Here is an 18,607-nt window from a genome sequence, read left to right on the forward strand (position 1 = left end):
CTGCTGCTCCCCTGTCACTCCTCTGGTGTCACAGCTTTCTGTCCCCAGGTAAGGGAGGTTCAATGTGCAGTGATCTCGGGTCCAAAGGACACACTCCACTTCTGGCTCTTGTGTGATGGTAGTGATGTTGCTCATGTTTCTGAGATGGCTGTTTTAAACTCACACTAGAGTGCCAAGGTTTCACAGTTACAGGGTCAGAGAAAAAGAGGAAGACCCCCAATGAGATGGATTGGCCACAATAGTGAGGTTGGCCCAGGATCGGGCAGTGTTTTGTTCTGCTGTGCATAAGGTCGCTATGGGTCGGTACTGACTCAATGGCACCTAATAACAACAACATTAGCTCTTTTAACATCCACAACTGAATCCTGTCATCCTATCAGTATTTTTTCCTACTTTCTCTTACCCAGACCCAGCAGGGCAGGAACATTTGATGGGAGTTACAGACTAGGGCTAGAAAAGACATTAGATAATTCACTACACCATAATTCCACTGTCTTTCAATTCTATTTTTCCATAGACTTTTTGAGGCCTCCTCATGCTTAAGTTTGTACTTTAGTTCTTATGGACTTGCTTTAATTTTATTCAAGTTGAACTTAAATACGAGCAATTGTTGGTCTGTTCTGCAGTAAACTCCTGGCCATGTTCTGACTGATACTGAGCTTCCCCATTGTCTTTTTCCACAGACATAGTCAATTTGAGTCCTGTGTATTCCATCTTGTGAGGGCCACATGTATAATTGCTGTTTATATTGTTGAAAAAGTATTTACAGTGAATAAGTCATTGGTCTTACAGAATTCTATCATGTGATCTCCCATATAATTTCTATCACCAAGGCCTTATTTTCCAACTACTGATAGTTCATTTTTTCCAGCATTTGCATTATAGTCTCCAGCAATTGGTAATGCATCTTGATGCATGTTTGATTCATTTCCAGTTTTAGAATTTAGTAAAAATCTTCAGTTTCTTCATCTTTGACATTAGTGGTTGGTGTGTAAACGTGAATAATAGTTGTATTAACTGGTCTTCTTTGAAGGCATATGGATACTAGTGAGTCAGCCAAGCCAGATTGTATGCCATGATTACATCTGTGTCCATTCCAAACTACTGTGATCCAACAGAACGTGGAAATTATTAAGTGATATTTTTAGTATTACACACAAGTAAAAGTTCGCTGAAGTTTAGTGAAAAATTATTGCAGCAGTACATAAACGGTACTGTCAGAAATTCAGGCTAGATTCAGAAGAAAATGTGGAACAAGGGATATCATTGCTGATGGCAGATAATGTCTTGGCTGAAACCAGAGAATACTAGAAAGATGTCTATCCATTTTCATTGTTATTGTTAAGTACCGTGGAGTCGGTTCCGACTCATAGTGACCCTGCACAGGATTTCTGAGGCTGTAAATCTTTATGGGAGCAGAATGCCCCATCTTTCTCCTGCGGAACTGCTAGTAATTTTGAACTGCCGACCTTCAGGTTAGCAGCCCGATTTGTAACCACTGCGCTACCAGAGGTCCTTTCATAGTGGTTATGAAATCAGGCTGCTAATGTCAGGGTCAACATTTTGAAACTACCAGCTGTTCCACAGGAAAAAGATGAGGCTTTCTGCTCCCATAAAGATTTACAGCTTCGGAAACCCTGTACAGGGTTGCTATGAGTTGGAACTGACTCCACAGCACATAACCACCACTACCACCATGCAAAAACATTGAAACTATGTGGATCATAACAAGTTATGGACAACGTTGTGAGGAAAGGAATTCCAGAACACTTAATGGTGCTTATGTGGAACATGGATGTAGACCAAGAGGATCACAACAGCATGGTTTAAAATCAGGAAACATAGGAATCCGGATTATTTCTTTTCATCATATGTATTTATTCTGTATGCTGAGCAAATAGTCTGAGAAGCGAGCTGTATGAAAAAGAATGTGGCATCAGCTTGGAGGAAGACTCCTTAACACCCTGCAATATGTAGCTGACACAATCTGGCTTGCTGAAAGTGGAGAGGTCTTGAAACATTTACTGATGAAGATCAGAGACTACATACAGTCTTAGGTATACATTCATCACAACATAAAGAAAACAAAAATATTCACAACTGGACCAGTAAACCAACATTGTGATAAAAGGAGGAAATATTGAAGTTGTCAAAAATGTCATTTTACCTAGACCCACATTCAAGGCTCATGGAAGCAGCAGTCAAGATATTAAACAACACATTGCACTGGGCAAATCAACTACAAGAGACCTCTTTTAAAAATGGTAAAAAGCAAAGAAGCCACTTTGAGTACTGAGGTACACCTGACCCAAGCCATAATATTTTCAGTGGACTCAAATGCATGTAGAAACTGGACAGTGGATAAGAAGAACCAAAAAAGAATTGATATATCTGTTAGCAACAAAATCTAATATTCCATGTTGTTGCCGTTGAAAAGTGCAGGTCAGAAGGCTCCTTTGAAGAGAGGATGGGAGGATTTGTTTTACGTACTTTGGACACATTATCAGGAGGCACTAGTTCCTGGAGAAGGACATAGAGGGTCGGCATAAAAAGGAAGAAATGAGGGGTATAGGTTGACACAGTGGCTCCCACAATGGGCCCCTACGTGGCAGTGATTGTGAGGGTGGTACAGGATTAGACAGTATTTCTTTCTGTTGTACATAGGGTCACCATGGGTTAGAACGGACTGTACAACACCTAGAAGCAACAAAAAGAAAGGTTAACTTGTGAATGGATTATTTCATAATCCAGGGAGATGGTGATCCAGCAAGACTGTTGTTTATGTTGTTGTTGTAGCTAAGTGCCATCGAGTCAGTTTCAACTGATAATGACCCAAGGAGCGGCTGGTGAGTTTGAACCATCCACCTTGTGGTTCAAACTGACCTTGCGTTAATCCTACAGCACCACACCTCAGCTGCTTATTACTCTTGTATCACTTGGCTTTCTTAAACCATTGAAGTTTTATGAATTTGTGGTTTTTATTGAGTAGCTCCAAACTTGAGAGACTAAGAAAATCAGATTATTTAAACAATTTTGTATATACTTTTATGACTGTTCTCTCATTGGTTAATTATAGTATGGAGCTGCAGGATGAGATTCCCTGAAAGCCCTGTTAGCTTTAGTACAGAAAGAAAAGAAAAAATAAATAAATAACCTGCCCCGTTCTATAGATTAAATCTTCTCCAGTAGAGCCACAAAGGGTTCAGTTGAGAATCTGTAGCTCTTAGCTCTCCCTGATAATTTTCAGTCGCATCATCTTTGTGTGTAAAATACTATATATAACTTGCCATTATTGTTGCTTTTTTTTATACGTTGATAAAGTTGTGAGTCCTTGTATTGGCTCTGTAGGGTAAGCACTGGACTGCAAGGTCAGTTTGAACAGCAGAGTCAGTGGTTCAAATCCACCCGCCACTCCTCAGAAACCCTATACAGAATCACTATGGATCAGAACCCATTCAACAGCACTTAACAACAGCACGCATCACAATGACAGAGTTGATAGTTTCAATAGTACCTGCTCACAAAGTCTAAAACATTTACTGTCTAACCCTTTACAGAAAAGGTTTGCCGACCCTGCTCTTGAAGATTTATCTGACATGGGATAATAACATATTGTTGTTGTTGTTGTTGTTAAGTGCCATCGAGTCGGTTCCGACCCATAGCGACCCTGTACAGGGTTTCCGAGGGTGTAAATCTTTACGGGAGTAGAAAGCCTCATCTTTCTCCCGCGGAGCGGCTGGTAGTTTCGAACAGCTGACCTTAAGGTTTGCAGCCCGATTCGTAACCACTACGCTACCAGAGCTCCTTGTTGTTAAGTGCCATCAAATCGGTTCTGACTCATAGTGACCCTTTACAGGGTTTCCAAATAGCAGCTGGTGGGTTTGAACTGCCATTCAAAGCCCAGTGTTGATCCTCCAGTGCCACAACAGGAGCCCAACAACAACATAGATAGATACACAGAACTAGGTACTAAGAGCATACCTGTTTTATACAACCTATGCACTAAGAATAGATTTTACATTTTTGCATAGTTTTTAAAAAATAAAAGGATTATTTTGTGACATGGAGGAATTATATGAAACTCATATTTCAGTGCCATGAATAAAGTTTTATCAGAACACTACAACACTCATTCATGTTTGCATATTATGTGTAACCACAATAACGGAGTTGAATAGTTTCAACAGAATTTGCATGCATGTCTAAAGCATTTACTGTCTTACCCTTGATCACAAAAGTTTGCTGACCCTGCACTTGAAGAATTATCTGAGATGGGATAGTAGCAGAAGAAATAAAATGTTTTTTAAATGTGACTTGGACTTAATGGCAGAAGTTACTTTTATTTGGGGAAAAAACTTGTAATTGAAATTCAGTTAATAACAATTTAATAATAACATAAACCAGCATGTACATTGTTGGAAAATGTAACTTATTTGGCTTATTCAGTTTGATTTCTGTTTATCCATTTCTTTTGCTTTCTATGTTTGATCCATTTTAAGGCTTCACATCTGACTTTCATTCTCCTCAAACTTTTGGCTCCTTATGGTATAAAAACATTTTATCTCGAAAGTGGAAATGAATTATCTAAGTTGCAACTAAACTCCTCTTTAGCACTTAGAGATTCATCTAGATCTGGTTCTGTGACCAGTACATTTTCAAGAAAGTTCTTTCCTTGAGAAAGAAGAAGAGCAGGTATCTGATCCACTCTAAAATATTAAGAAATGGCCTTGTAGACTCAGAATCACTTCATCAGTCCTTGCATGAGATCATTTTATTATCATTTCACCAAGTGTGATTGGTTGAACTCATTCTGTTCTAATTCAGTCATTTCCATAGACTTCTGGGTCAACACTAATAAAAGTATTTACAATGAATAAGTCATTGGTCTTGCAAAATTCTCAGAGGCCTCCAGCTCATCAGGATTTCTCATTATTGTGGCCTCCTGTAAGGAAGCAACCAAGTGGTATAAAGTATGATGACTAAGTTTTTATTGTTAACTGAGTGTTTACATGGGAGAACATTGGTTTTACACTCATCATTTCACTGCAATGATTACAATCTTCTCCGTGCGTCATAATTCAACAGTATTTGTGTCTATTCCCTCTGGTCTTCTTTTGAGGGGGGCGGGGGAGTTTTGGGGGGGAGGATGTAAAAACAACGCTCAGGAATATATAATAATTTAAAAAACCAAAGGGCACATTCTGCAAGTCTGCCTCCTATCCACCAGCTCTCAGTCCCTCACTTTCCATGACTCTAGAGTCCTCAGCTATTCTATCTCTCCATGCCATCGTCTCTACCTCCATCTCTGGTGTCGCTGCTTCTCTGGATAGGGTCCCACATTCCGCTCATGTTCTTCTCCCTTGATGGTCCTAGGGTCCTCTGTTTCTGGACTGTTAAGATTAGGGTCCCACATTCCATTGAGCAATATTTTTGAAATATTTTCCTGTAGTGAATCAATCAGTTGATGATAAGGGTCAGATTGAATCTCACAAAATGATTCCTAGGATGGCACGTATTGTTGTTGTTGTTAAGTACCGTGGATTCGGTTCTGACTCTTAGTGACCCTGCACAGGGTTTCCGAGGCTGTAAATCTTTATAGGAACAGAAAGCCTCATCTTTCTCCCACAGAACAGCTGGTAGTTTCGAACTGCCGACCTTAAGGTTAGCAGCATATGTTGTTGTTGTCAAGTGCCATTGAGTCGATTCTGACCCACAGCGACCCTGTATAGGGTTTCCAAGGATATAGGGTGTGTAAAACTCTTGAAAGGCTTGGACAATAATTATGCAAATAAGGAATCTGTGACCTACCAAGGGGATTGGTCACTTTTGCCATCCCTCTAGAGATCTTGGTGTGGTACTGTGGGTTAATGTGTTAAACTGCAGTCAGTTAGAATCGCAAGGACAGCAGTTCAAGTGGCAGCCGCTCCTCGGAAACCGTGACACGGTCACTATGGGCCAGAAACAACTCGACAGCACTTAACAACAACAACAAGAGATCCAGTCTCACAGAGTTTGAGAGGAGGCCTCACTATCATCAAGAAGAACCTGGAGTAGACCTTTGGACCCAGAGTTCCTGCACTTAGAACCTCCTAAACTCAGCAGGTTCTTAGTGCAGGAACCCTGCAGGTGGAAGCTGAAAGCAAAGGCTGTCAGATTCCTAAGGCTGTGTATCTTCACACAAGCAGACTGCCATGCCCCTATAAACCCTATAATCCTAAGTATAGTCTGTGGGTTCTATGTGGCCATTGCAACAAATTATTGGATCCCAGCAAAGAAACAGAGAATGCCTTGAGAGGGAGGGATGACTGATGTCAGGATTGGTTTTTAAAAAAAAGGTTGGGAAATAGAGGTATGTCTGACCTTCATCTCAACCTTGGGCCAGTGCCAATTCTCATTCCCCTGTCCTTGTGAATTTAGAGGAATTCTGATACTACCACGTTTCAGAGGTTAACATAAATATTTATCATTTTAAAAATGCTTTGGTAAAGACAATAAAGCCTTATTGAGCATCTTTCGGGAAGTTTTAGTACAATTAGACAAATAATAAGTGACATATCGTTGTTGTTATGTGCCATAGAGTTGGTTCCGACTCATAATGACCCTGTACAGTTTCCAAGGCTGTAAATCTTTACGGGAGCAGAAAGCCTCATCTTTCTTGCATGGAACAGCTGGTAGTTTCGAAATGCTGATGGTGAGATTAGCAGCCCAATTCGTAACCACTACACTACCAGAGCTATAAATAGTCTCAATTGTGTATGATGTAATTGCCTGCTTTTAAGAATTACCTGAAAACTATCGAGACTAATTAATAAGAGTTCATTGAATAAGGTGGCCAATTAACAAAATATATGTACATGATCAATAGTTTATGCCATGCAACTGTTGTGAACTAAACCATTGCCTTGTCTTGGGTGGCTTATTGGGACTCTAAGCCCTCTCTGCTTCCAGTGTTGCCCCTTATACAACACTCAGAGTGAACCTGTTCAGAGCAGTCAGATCATGGAGTATCTGCTCAGAGCGCTCCACCAGCTTTGCTCATCATTCAGTAAGAGCCAAAGTCTTACGGTGTAAACAAGGGGCCCTGTCATTCCTCAATCAAGCTACGATGCTGTTGAGAACAAAGGGGATGCTTTCAGAAATTAAAATTAAATAAATTTTTGAATTATTTAATGATTAACAGTGTAAAGTTTATAAAGTGATTTATTCAAAATCTGTTTTCAAAAATAAAGCCCATTGTGTTGAGTTGATTCTGACTCATAGCAACCCCATAGCACAGACTAGACCTACTCCTTAGGATTTCAGAGGCTGCCAGTGTGTGTGGAAGCAAATGCCACATCTTTCTCCCAAAGAGCCACTAGGTGGGTTCACACCCGTGACTTTTCATTTAACAGCAGAATTCTTTCAGGGCCCCTTCTTCAAAATAAACTCTTTTCTTAAAAAACAAAACATATGCCTCTGATATTCAAACAAATTTTTTAAATTTTATCATGTAGACATTATAAGTAGCATAAGCAAAGTCATTATATACAACATACATTTGCATACTTTAATCAATGTACCATGTCGTCCGTACCAACTCACAGCAACCCTGTAGAGGGTTTCCGAGGCTGTAAATCTTTACTGGAGCAGAAAACCTTATTTTCTCCTACAGAGTTGCGGCTGGTGGATTTGAACTGTTGACCTGCAGTTAGCAGCCCAATTCATAATTCATTGCACAACCAGGGCTCCTTTTATCATTCACATCTTCTCCGAATACCATGTGCTCTGATTATGTGTTGCTGCATAACAAACCACTGTAAAACTTTGTTGCTTGCACCTGTAATTTGCTGTTGCTCACAGTTTGGGGTATTGACTAGACTCAACTAGACATTTCTCACTTGGAGTCTTCCCACGTGGTTTATAGCTCAGCTGGGTGGATGTCAAAGATGACTTCTGCACTTACACGTCTTGGTGCCTCAGCTCGGCTAGCTGGGAGAGTTAGGCTCACCTAGCTATTGTCTGTCTATTGTCTCTCCCTGTCTTTCTCTCCTCTCTCTCCCTCTCCCCTTCCTGCAGCCTCCTCACAACATAGCAATCTCAGAGTAGTTGGAGTTATTATACAATAGTTAGCTGCCCATGGAAGGTGTATCCAAGAGACCTAGATAGAAGCCACTGAAGAATTTTCAGGGTTTTTTTCTGTTTTGTTTTGTTCTGTCTTTTCAATTTTTGTATAATTACTAAATTTGAAATTGTTGATACATTTCATTGATTCTTTGTATGTTGCAGTGTCTTAATTGAGAAGATGCATTCTCAATTTATTTACATTGTTGTTGTTTTTAAGTACCGTGAAGTTGGTTCTGACTCATAGTGACCCTGCATAGGGTTTCTGAGGCTATAAATCTTTACAGGAACAGAAAACCTCATCTTTCTCCCGCGGAATGGCTGGTAGTTTCGAACTGCCGACCTTGAGGTTAGCAGCGTGATTCGTAACCACAGAGCTCCTTTTCTTTATTTACATTAGAATGTATAAATTTTTTGGCCCAAATATTTTCACAGTTATTGCCTATTTGCCTCCAAAGTATGTTTCATAAACAATTCTAAGTTGTCTTGGGATATTTTTGGATATTTTATCAAATTTAGATTATTTAAAATTGTAAGCCCATCAATCTTACTCCATTTCAGGACAAAGTAGATATCTGCCGTTGTTGTTAAGTGCCATTGAGTTGGTTCCGACCCATAGTGACCCTATATAGAGTTTCCAAGGAGCAACTGATAAGCTTGAAGCGCCACACTAGGATTCCAGAATAGATATTTAACCACCTGCAAATAACTACTTCATGTAAAGATTCATACGTAAAAACTGAGATTATTTTTAAATGCCATTATGGAATTGCAAAATTAGGTCTTATAAATCATTTGTGCTTTTATTTATTTAGCTTTTCCCTCCAAAAAAGTAAATATCAGAGAATTTCTGCATATACCTGTATTTTCAGTGATTGAAATTTTCAAAATATTTCAAAAGCTACAGGGTTTTTGTGCTCCTGTTTCTTAAATTTCCAACCAACTGTGAATAAAGTGCAGCCAAAATTAGAGAACTTATATAAAAACTCAATAACCATTACAGGACCCTGAGGTTGATTTTAAAAAGCAGCTCTACAAAGACTTAAATATTTCTAATAAGTAATTTTCAATATACTGTAATGTTATCCTTTTTTTACATATAACAACATAAAAATGTATTGTTACTTTATTTTGAATTTGCAAATATAAAAAGTATTATAAATTTTGACAACAGCTGTGGTTTTTTTCATAGGTAGCCTATCACAGCACAGCTTATTTTGGCAACATTTATGTGTGCCCCACAGCTAATCCTAAAAAGATTTCTGTTTCTTGGCTTAATAAATTGGATATTTATTTTTTTTATCATGGTACTAGAATAAAATTGATATATGAGTATCAACTTCAAAACAGCTTAACATTGAGAGTCTTTTTAACTGAACTTGTTAAGTTCCATTGAGTCAGTTCCTACCCATAGAGACCTTGTATAGGGTTTTCAAGGAGCAGCTGGTGAGCTTGAACCACCGACCTTGTAGTTCAAACACTTTGTAGTCTGACGCATTAGCCCACAGCGCCACAACTGAACTTACAGGAATAATGTCAATGTCTCACCTCCAAAAGAAACAATTATTAGGACTAACGTAACTGATGTTGTGTTCAAAGTCTCTGGTGACACCACAGAAAACTGGCATCATTAGCCAGTAGAGCCAGCTATTGCCCTGCCTTTCATTTGTATATTAAAAGCCTTGGAAATGAAAGTGAGCAAAATTAATGTAGAAGAACATGTCATCTAAATGAAAAGTCATGGACTTTCTGCTACAGACTCATTTTTGGACACCAACTAAACCCACTGCCTTCAAGTCAGTTCCGACTAATTAGCAACCGTCTATAGGAGTCGAAACTGACTCGACAGCTTTTCACAACAACAATAGGAGTCCTGGTGTGCTGGTGTAGGATAAACACTGGATCACAAGGTCAGCAGTTCAAACTCACCAGCTGTTCTTCAGAAACCCTATACAGGGCCACTATGAGTCAGACCCAATTCGACAGCCCTTAACCACAACATAGGGTTGCCTAAGCTGTAAATCTTTATAGGAGCAGAAAGCCTCGTCTTTCTCCCACAGAGCGGCTAGAGGGTTTGAACATTGCTATTAACAGACCAGTGCTTATCATGCAGTGCCACCAGGGCTCCTGCTAACTTGAAGAAGATGCTAATGCTTCTTTAGCAGATCGGAGATTTTTTAATTCTCATGTGGTTGGAGTTAGTTCTAGGGATGGTCATTGTTAAAAGCATTTTATAAGTTATAAGTTTATCATCAACTTTCTGGGGAAATAGAAATTTAGTACTTAATTTGTTCATTAAACATGAACTACGTGTGATCTTGTTTCTGCATAAAGGGTTTCCTATAAAATAAAGCAAGCGTTACCAAGTAATTAAAAATATTGTTGAAGATTTATATCTGCAATTGGCAAACCAGTCCATGGGCCAAATTCTGCCTCCTGCCTGTTTCTGTATAGTTTGTGAGTCAAGGTCAAAAAGAAGAAATAAGGTTAAAATTGTCAGAAATTCAGATTTCAGAGTTATGGAAAACATTTTATTGATACATTCTCACATCCATTCATCTACTGTTGTCTTTGGCTGCTTTCCCACTACAGCAGCAGAGGAGTTATGACAGAGACTATGTTCCACAAAGCCTGGAACTTTTATATGGCCCCTAGAGGAAAAGTGTAAGGAGCTCTGGTAGCGTAGTGGTTACGAATTGGGCTGCGAACCTTAAGGTCAGCAGTTCGAAACTACCAGCTGTTCCACGGGAGAAAGATGAGGCGTTCTGCTCCCGTAAAGATTTACAGCCTCGGAAACCCTGTACAGGGTCGCTATGGGTTGGAACCGACTCGAAGGCACTTATCAACAAAGAGGAAAAGTGTACCCACCCCTGATTTATATAGCACAGTACATGACAGAAACCACAGTGGTGACAGGGTTCTGCTGCAGGACTGTACCACCTCTATCTTCCACGTGTGTCTCACATACATGTAGAGTTCCCCAAGAACATAGCTGGTGGAAGCCCTGACAGCTTCATTCACCTCCGAAGCCAAGACACTGGACAACTAGTCTGGTCTCCCAGATGGACAGTGGCGGCAGCATCTATATTTCTTCAACCTCCACTGAGGCCAGAAGGAGTTTGCTGTTCCATGCCATTGTATCCGTGAGGGACCTGCATGCAGGTACTAGAAAGGCAGGTACTACTTACATTTTACCTGGAGAGATGGGAGGAAAGTGTGCTGGCTTATTCCTGGTTGGCTTTCAGATTAACACATGTATCTCTCATACCCTGAGATGAGACCAGGAAGCTGCTAAAGAAGTACAAAGGCAAGGTTTATGTACCAAACCCAATTTGACTTCTTGGTTTAATGCAACTATTGATAATATTTTATTTAAAATGAAAGATCTGAGATAATTTCTATCCCACCCAGACAGCAGAATTAAATTGGTATTCTCTCAGAGAAACCCTCTTCTGAGGCTTGACATGACCACTCACCTTTCCCTTTGACTTCACCATCAAGCAGGCATGTTCTCTTGCTCCAGACCAGTGGCCTCCTCCCCACTCTTCCAGAGACCCACGAGACTCATCTTCCCTCCTCCCTGTCAGGCCTGTGTTCACCTGTCTCCTCCTCAGGCAGGCCTTCCTCAACTACTCTATTTAAAAGTAAAAGACCCAGTGCCTGGCTACACTATTGACCATTCTGATCAGGCACATAGATGGACCTGAAAACAGGAGGAGAAAAAGTGGAACAGAATCTCACATTCCTTTTAAAAAAAAAACAACAACAGACATATTGGACTAGTTGAGACTATCACCCTTCAAAACTAACTTCTGAGGTCATCTTGTAGCTAAGTAGCTAATTGGCTCAAAAAAGATACCACCCATACGAACTGTGTTCCTCTAAAAAAATCACCTACAGGTGGTACCTGGCAACCACCGCTGACTACTCTGAGAGAGGGAGCACAATAGGAGGTCCTGGATAGAACAGGAGAAAAATGAGGGACAAAACACAAAATTGTGAAAAAGGCCAAGCTTAATTGTCTTGACGGTGACTGGTAAGACCTCCGAAACTGGCTCTTAACCACCCTTCAGACCTAGAACTGAACTCACCTCTGTGGTTCAACTTTCAGCCTACAAGGCAAACAGATAGACCCGTCAGGCAACCAGTAACACCAGGGAGGTACACACTGCTTAGGACAAAAGACAGACAGTTCAGAAGGCAGGAAGGGATAGGAAAACAGGATTAATAGAAATAGTAACCCAGGGAGCAAGTGGGGAGAGTGCTGCTACAGTTGAGGGCTGCAGTCAACAGCACGAATCAAAACGTGTATCAACTGTTGGATGAAAACCAATTTGCTCAGTAAACTTTCACCCGAATCACAATAAAAACTTAAATATCTTTTCCAAAAACTCGCTTATCTTTTCATTTCATTTTTCCATGAACTTTGAAGCCCGTGTGTGTGTGTGTGTGTGTGTGTGTGTGTGTGTGTGTGTGTGTGTAAACTAGAGAGCCCCAAGAATAGAGTCCAGTGTTCTGCCTGTTAGCATTCAGGAAGTCAAACAGAGGCAAGAAAATAGAGGCAGCAGGTGTAAGGGGAAGGGCTATTTCAGTACATCCCCAAATGACGCTACTCCTGACATCAGGAAGAATGTATCTATGTAAGACTAAGTGGTCAGCAATTACTTTGAAACAAGAATGAGCATGTAAAGGGGCAGGGAAACAAAATTAACGGAAATGAAACAAACAGAATCGAAATCATGAGAATGTTCACTCATTGTGAAGATTATAACCAGTGTCACTATAGAAACAGTTGAATGGAGACTGAAAACACAATAAAGTATTCGTTTTTATAAAAGCAAAAATTCACTGACAACCTCTCCACATACTATCTTGGGGTGATACAAATGTTCGGTATCTTGATTTCAGAGATGGTTTCACGAGTGTTTACATACGTCACACCTGTATGTACGCTTCAAGTAGGCACAGTATATTGTTCTTAAAGATGGACCATAGAGGATTAAATGACAACATGTGTGTGTACGGTCATGTTTCCACATACTGGCTTGCGGTGCCCGTTTGAAAAGTCTTCAGAATATAAAAGAAAATAATAAGCATTGATTTCAGTACTTCATTGATCACAGAATTTCAGCTTACTATTTCTTGAGAGAAGTTTCTCATCACTTAATTCTCAAGTTAATTTTAGAAGATGGAGCAATTTTTAAATCCCTTGCTGTTCATAATTTCATTTGGTTTGCAACTTCTGTGTCTCTGGAGGTATTTTTCTGTTTATAAAAACGGTGTTTTTCAGTAGCTTTGTGGTGTTAACATGTTCAGAGGAAAATGTTTAATCCAGGAAGATAGTTTCTTGGTGATTTTTCTGTATCTGTGATTTAAATCCAGAAAAGATTTGCATAGAGTCATGAAATGGATCCTCTTGCTCCCTGAACATCAGATTGTGTAAATTGAGTGTCTTTCTCGCTTGTCTTTGGTGCGTCATTCCCCTATAGAAATGAGTGGTTCACTGGACCAAACGTGACTTTCTAGCTCTGAAACTTCAGTGCTCTGCAGCTTGGCTTCAAACTGTGACTTTCATGCTCTGTAGTTTCATCACAGAGTGTCCTACCTGAGCCCAGTGAGCTGTGAAGTCAGATGACTTGCGTAATTAAGCCATGATGACTTTTTAAATGTGGTATTGTCTTTCACTGTACAAATAGCAATCCGTCATGCTGACTGCTTGCTTTTCTCCCCCAGGGAACCATCAGCGTTGGAGTAGATGCCACTGACCTTTTTGATCGTTATGAAGAGGAATATGAAGATGTCTCTGGCAGTGGCTTTCCCCAGATTGAAATTAACAAAATGCACATTTCTCAGTCCATCGAGGTAAAGCACACAAACACCTCTGCGTTTAGAGGGCTGAGTTAATGAGGCACAGCCCACCAGCAGCTGGAATGAGAAAGCCTGCTCAGGGCTTCTCATCTTTATTTATGAAAGGATGCAATTAGCAACTTAAAAAAAGTAAGGAAAGAAAGCTGCAGTCACTGCTTGGTTTGTTACTGCTTTCTGACATGTGAGCCAGGAGGAGGGGGGCCGCTTAGCTCCCAGGGCCCACAGATCTCTCCACTTAGAAAGTGCTAATGGGCCAAGAGAAGTAGAAGCCCAAGGTCATAGTGATTTATCTCTGGAGGGGACCACAGCCCTACATATGATTCTAGGAAGTGGCTTTAGTTTTTTAAGCTTCCTCTGCTGTGTACTCTACTTCCTGAACCCCTGTGTCACCAAAATGTCACCTTTCTGCCCATTATTTGGATGTCGTGATGTCAGGCCATTCTACTAAGGGTCATAGTAGGTCTCTGCCTTCTCAGCTCTGTATTTAGCCTCAAGTGTATCGACCTGGAACATGGAGTCCTAACTCGGGGATACTTGCCCCCTGTATCTTGGCACTCCCAGAGTTGGATAAGTCACCATGAGAAGGTCTTCAGTCTGGAGAGGCCCAGATGTCCCACAGCACGGAGACACCTGGCAGTCAACCCCATGTTTCCCTCTGGTTTAAAAGTTTTCCCACACAGCTTTTGCAGAACATGACCTTGGCAGCCACATGCAGTTCACATTAGCAACGTGTGAGGAAAGGAAGGCCGTGTAGGTAATTTGGCTTCCCTGCGCATTCTGAACTGTGGCAGCATCTGCAGTTGGGCCTGTGCTGACAATCCATTCATTCATCAGGCAGCTCCCATTGGAGCTTATCACCAGCAGGTGTTATTTTCCAGGCACCCCTGACAGCCACAGACACAGCCATTCTCTCTGGAAACCTCTCAACCCAGAACGGAAACGGAGGGGGCTCCATTAACTTTGCGCTCCGACGAGTCACTTCTGCGAAGGGCTGGGGAGAGGTAAGCATGCCTCCTGACAGGGCCATATTGTTGTCCCTTTTAAAACCTGATTCTAAGCACTTACCTGCTAAGAGCTAGCCTGCGAAAATGACCTGCGGACAGGCACACCAATGTGCAATAGGATTCTGAGGACCAAACTTTTGTAAGCTAACTGACCCCAATAAAAAATAGGCTTCATATCTGAGAAGCCCTCTCGGCCTGCCAAACAGTTGCAGGTTAAGATAGAAACACAAGCTTTCCCTTGAGTCTTAACTTCCTGAAAGCCATTCTTGAGAAGTGCAGCATCTTTGTTCCCTTTAAGCAAAAGTCTGGAGTCTAAGCCCTTTCCCTGTACAACCTCAAGGCCGGACAGTTTCTGCTCTCTGGTCCAGTGACTAGTGGTCATTCAGTTCTGCTGAACAAATTGAGCTGTATCAAATTAACATTGAAGTGGTGCCTTGAAAGTCACCCAGCCTAGTAAGCTAGCTGCAGACTCCAAGGCTGTGTACGTGCAGAACTGCTGATGGCCCTCAGCACCAGACCTAGGAGAGCCATCTCCAGTCACCTGAGAGACCTGCAGCCAAGGACGCTAAGCAGAATGAAAATGCAGAGAAACCACAGAGAGGGTGGAGCACACCTGACTGAAGTGCCCTCTGATGATGGCAACTCTTCCCCCAGGCAGGCCCTGGGTACCAAAGCCTTCTCTCCTGGCTTGAGCCCTGAGTGGGGTTCCTTTCTGAAACCTGGGCCGCCTCACATCTGTGGAAACAGGCAGCTTCTTTGGACAAAGGATAAGATGAGATAGGAAGAATCTTATCCCAGCAAGTCTGACAAGGTCAATGGCACTGAATTAAACCAAGCAATTGTTCCCAGAGGCACAGAACTGGGACTTGGGTAACTGCTGTGAGACAAAAACACCATTATTAACTTCCTCTTTTTCTTTTTCCAAACAGCTAGAATTTGGAGCTGGCGATCTTCAAGGGCCTTTATTTGGTCTAAAGCTCTTCCGTAATCTCACACCAAGATGGTAAGTATAAGAGGGAGAATCACATTGATGGTCATTTGACTTACAAGTGTGGGGGCCCATGTATTATGTTTCTCAAGATAGTCCTATTTATGGACTCTGCCCTGGGCACACTGAGGGCAGACCTGTAGCCAACAGGAAGCCAGAGTCAAAGGAAGGTGTTCGTGAGAGGAAAGGGGATTTGGGGTCCTGGACCCACCCTGGGTCAAGCACAACCTTTGTGAGCCCCCATTTCCTCATTGTGGGGTGACCCTCCTGTGTGCTTGTCTCACTCACAGTGGCCAGGACCACAAGACAGGCAGAGGAAAAAATGCCGTTGTGGAAAAGTTGGTCAGCGGTGCTCACCAACTTATAAATCATTTCTTTGTCCCAGAGGGTGTGACCTTCTGTTTTAAGTTCTTGAAAAGGGGCCTTTGTCCAACTGTGTGATCTGATGTGCTGGGACCTTGAACCCAGCAGGCTCTGTGTCCGTCCACCTTGACTCCCTCAGTGAGGTCACACTCCCAGAGCTGTGCACCACTGTTCCTTCTAGAACACGGAGGCGTCCTTATTCCATTTACGGTGGTCTATGTGAGCACAGATGAAAGAATTGGGTAGGAGGTCAAATAAAGCCTTTCTTCCAGGGAACAAAAATGTTGGTGACCGAGTCCTAGAATAGGGTATATGTTTGAAAAGAATGGCTTCCCTTCCAGTTGAACAAGCACCTGAGTGTCTGCTAGGTCCTGCAGGGTGGAGCAGACCTACCTCTGTCCTTCAGGCCTGTAGGTCTGTCCGTACAGCATGGGGTGGGGAGCAGAGGCCAGTCCATAGTGGGGGGTGAGTGACTACTGTTAGAAAAAGAACATAATAGGCTCTTTGGGGAGGCTCCTGAAGGATAGGTGAAGACCAGGCAGAGGTCACAAGACAGACAGGTGCACTGGACATCCCTGGTTGGTAATCACCCGGATGCTTGCTGGAATACAACCTCACAGACCTCGCTCTAGGATTCTGGATCCAGTGAGTCCAGGAAAGGCAGGGGCAGGGATTTACAGTATTTTTAAATCTGGTCTGCTTAGACTTGTCACCTCTGTCGCTGACAGACCAGGGCACCCTGCTATAACTGAATCAGGCCTGAGTGAGAGATCTGAGGTCCAGAGTTATCTTACAAGCACCCCAAGTGACTGATAGATCAGCAGGTTTAGGAGACACTTTGTTCTTATTGCGCCACATAAAGTGTCTGTCTGTTCATGGTCAACAGGGGCCTCAGGCTGGCCCTCAGCTTTTACAGGTTTAGGGGCTGAACTTGTCATAGTACAGGACCAGACTACAGAAAGCAGATTTAGAAACAAGGGGAATGATTTATAAACAAGAATGCTCATTCGTTACCTTACTGTAGACGAACTAGTCTGGTATTCAGGGCACCATAGGTCACAGTCAAGTGATGTGCGACCAAATGGGTGATCAGAGTTAGGTTGGTGAGTACAGGATCAGCTCCAGGGAAGGCAGTCAGCCCCCCCAGTGGGATGGTCCATTCAGGCAGCATGACCATGGGACCTGGTCTGGGGACAGCCATGCTGATCTGCCCACCCTGTAATGTGATCTTGAAATTCAAGGGGTGATTTTAATCTCTCTGTCTGCCTGCCTCCCCTGGCCCCAGTTGTGCCTTAAGCAGAGACAGGTGGCAGTTATAAAATAAATGAGAGAAACTGTTGGCTTGGAGGCCCTGTGGAGAGAAACCCAGAAAACTACCTTCCAAGTTGATTCCGACTCTTAGTGACGCCTGTTTTATTACTAATATTTAGTATTTTCTATCCAGCACTGTCAAAGAGACCGTGGATGGACCGTCCTGTCCCTGCAGCTGATCCCATACTCACAGTGACCCTTTTTATAGGGTTTCCAAGTCTGTAAATCTCTACACCTCGTCTTTCTTCCACAGAGCGCCTGGTGGGTTTGAACCACCAACCAACTCTGTGGTTAGCAGTGCAGTGCTTATCTTACAGCACCACCAGGGATCCTGTGGAGAGTTGTTGTGTTGTTATTAAGTACCGTGGAGTCGTTTGCAACTCCTAGTGACCCTGCACAGAGTTTCCTAGGCTGTAAATCTTTACTGGAGCAGAATGCCTCCTCCTTCTCCCGCGGAACTGCTCATAGTTTTGAACTGCTGACCTTGAGGTTGGCAGCCCTACTCGTAACCACTATGCTACCAGAGCTCCTTTGTGGAGAATGAAGGGATGCTTAATTCATTTGTGTGGGAAGCTTCTAGAAGTCTGTGAGTTACGGCATGATATTGAACAAAGTTGTCATTTTTATTTTTATTTTTATTTATTTATTAATGGCATCATCTCCAGAGCCTAGAAAAACGGGAAAGAGGCAGAACTGCTTGACACTGAGTTCGTTAGTCTGTGAAAGGAGTCCTGTTGTGGTACTAGGGGATTAATGCACTAGACTGTAAAATCAGTTTGAACCACAAGGTCAGCGGTTCAGGCTCACCAGTTGCTCCTCGGAAACCCTATACGGGGTTGTTGTGGGTGGAATGGACTTGACAGCACTTAACAACAACAGGCTATGAAAAGCTTGTTCAACCTGCAGTACCATACATAAGTGGAGTAGGGTGAAGGACAGTGAAATGAAGTACATCTTTTCCACCAGAAGATGG

General features: G+C 42.1%; 1 protein-coding gene across 3 annotated transcripts in view; it reads left to right on the plus strand.

Annotated features, from left to right (window-relative positions):
* Positions 1–18,607, plus strand: part of DNAJC11 (DnaJ (Hsp40) homolog, subfamily C, member 11) — a 98,703-nt gene that overhangs the window by 64,386 nt on the left and 15,710 nt on the right. For all 3 annotated transcript variants that reach the window (XM_006873104.1, XM_006873105.1, XM_006873103.1), the window contains 3 exons: positions 13,834–13,962; positions 14,847–14,969; positions 15,902–15,975. In XM_006873104.1, the coding sequence (XP_006873166.1) occupies positions 13,834–13,962; positions 14,847–14,969; positions 15,902–15,975 (326 nt within the window). The remainder of the gene's footprint in view (positions 1–13,833; positions 13,963–14,846; positions 14,970–15,901; positions 15,976–18,607) is intronic.

This window comes from Chrysochloris asiatica, unplaced genomic scaffold, assembly GCF_000296735.1.
Source record: "Chrysochloris asiatica unplaced genomic scaffold, ChrAsi1.0 scaffold00223, whole genome shotgun sequence".
Lineage (NCBI taxonomy): Eukaryota > Metazoa > Chordata > Mammalia > Afrosoricida > Chrysochloridae > Chrysochloris > Chrysochloris asiatica.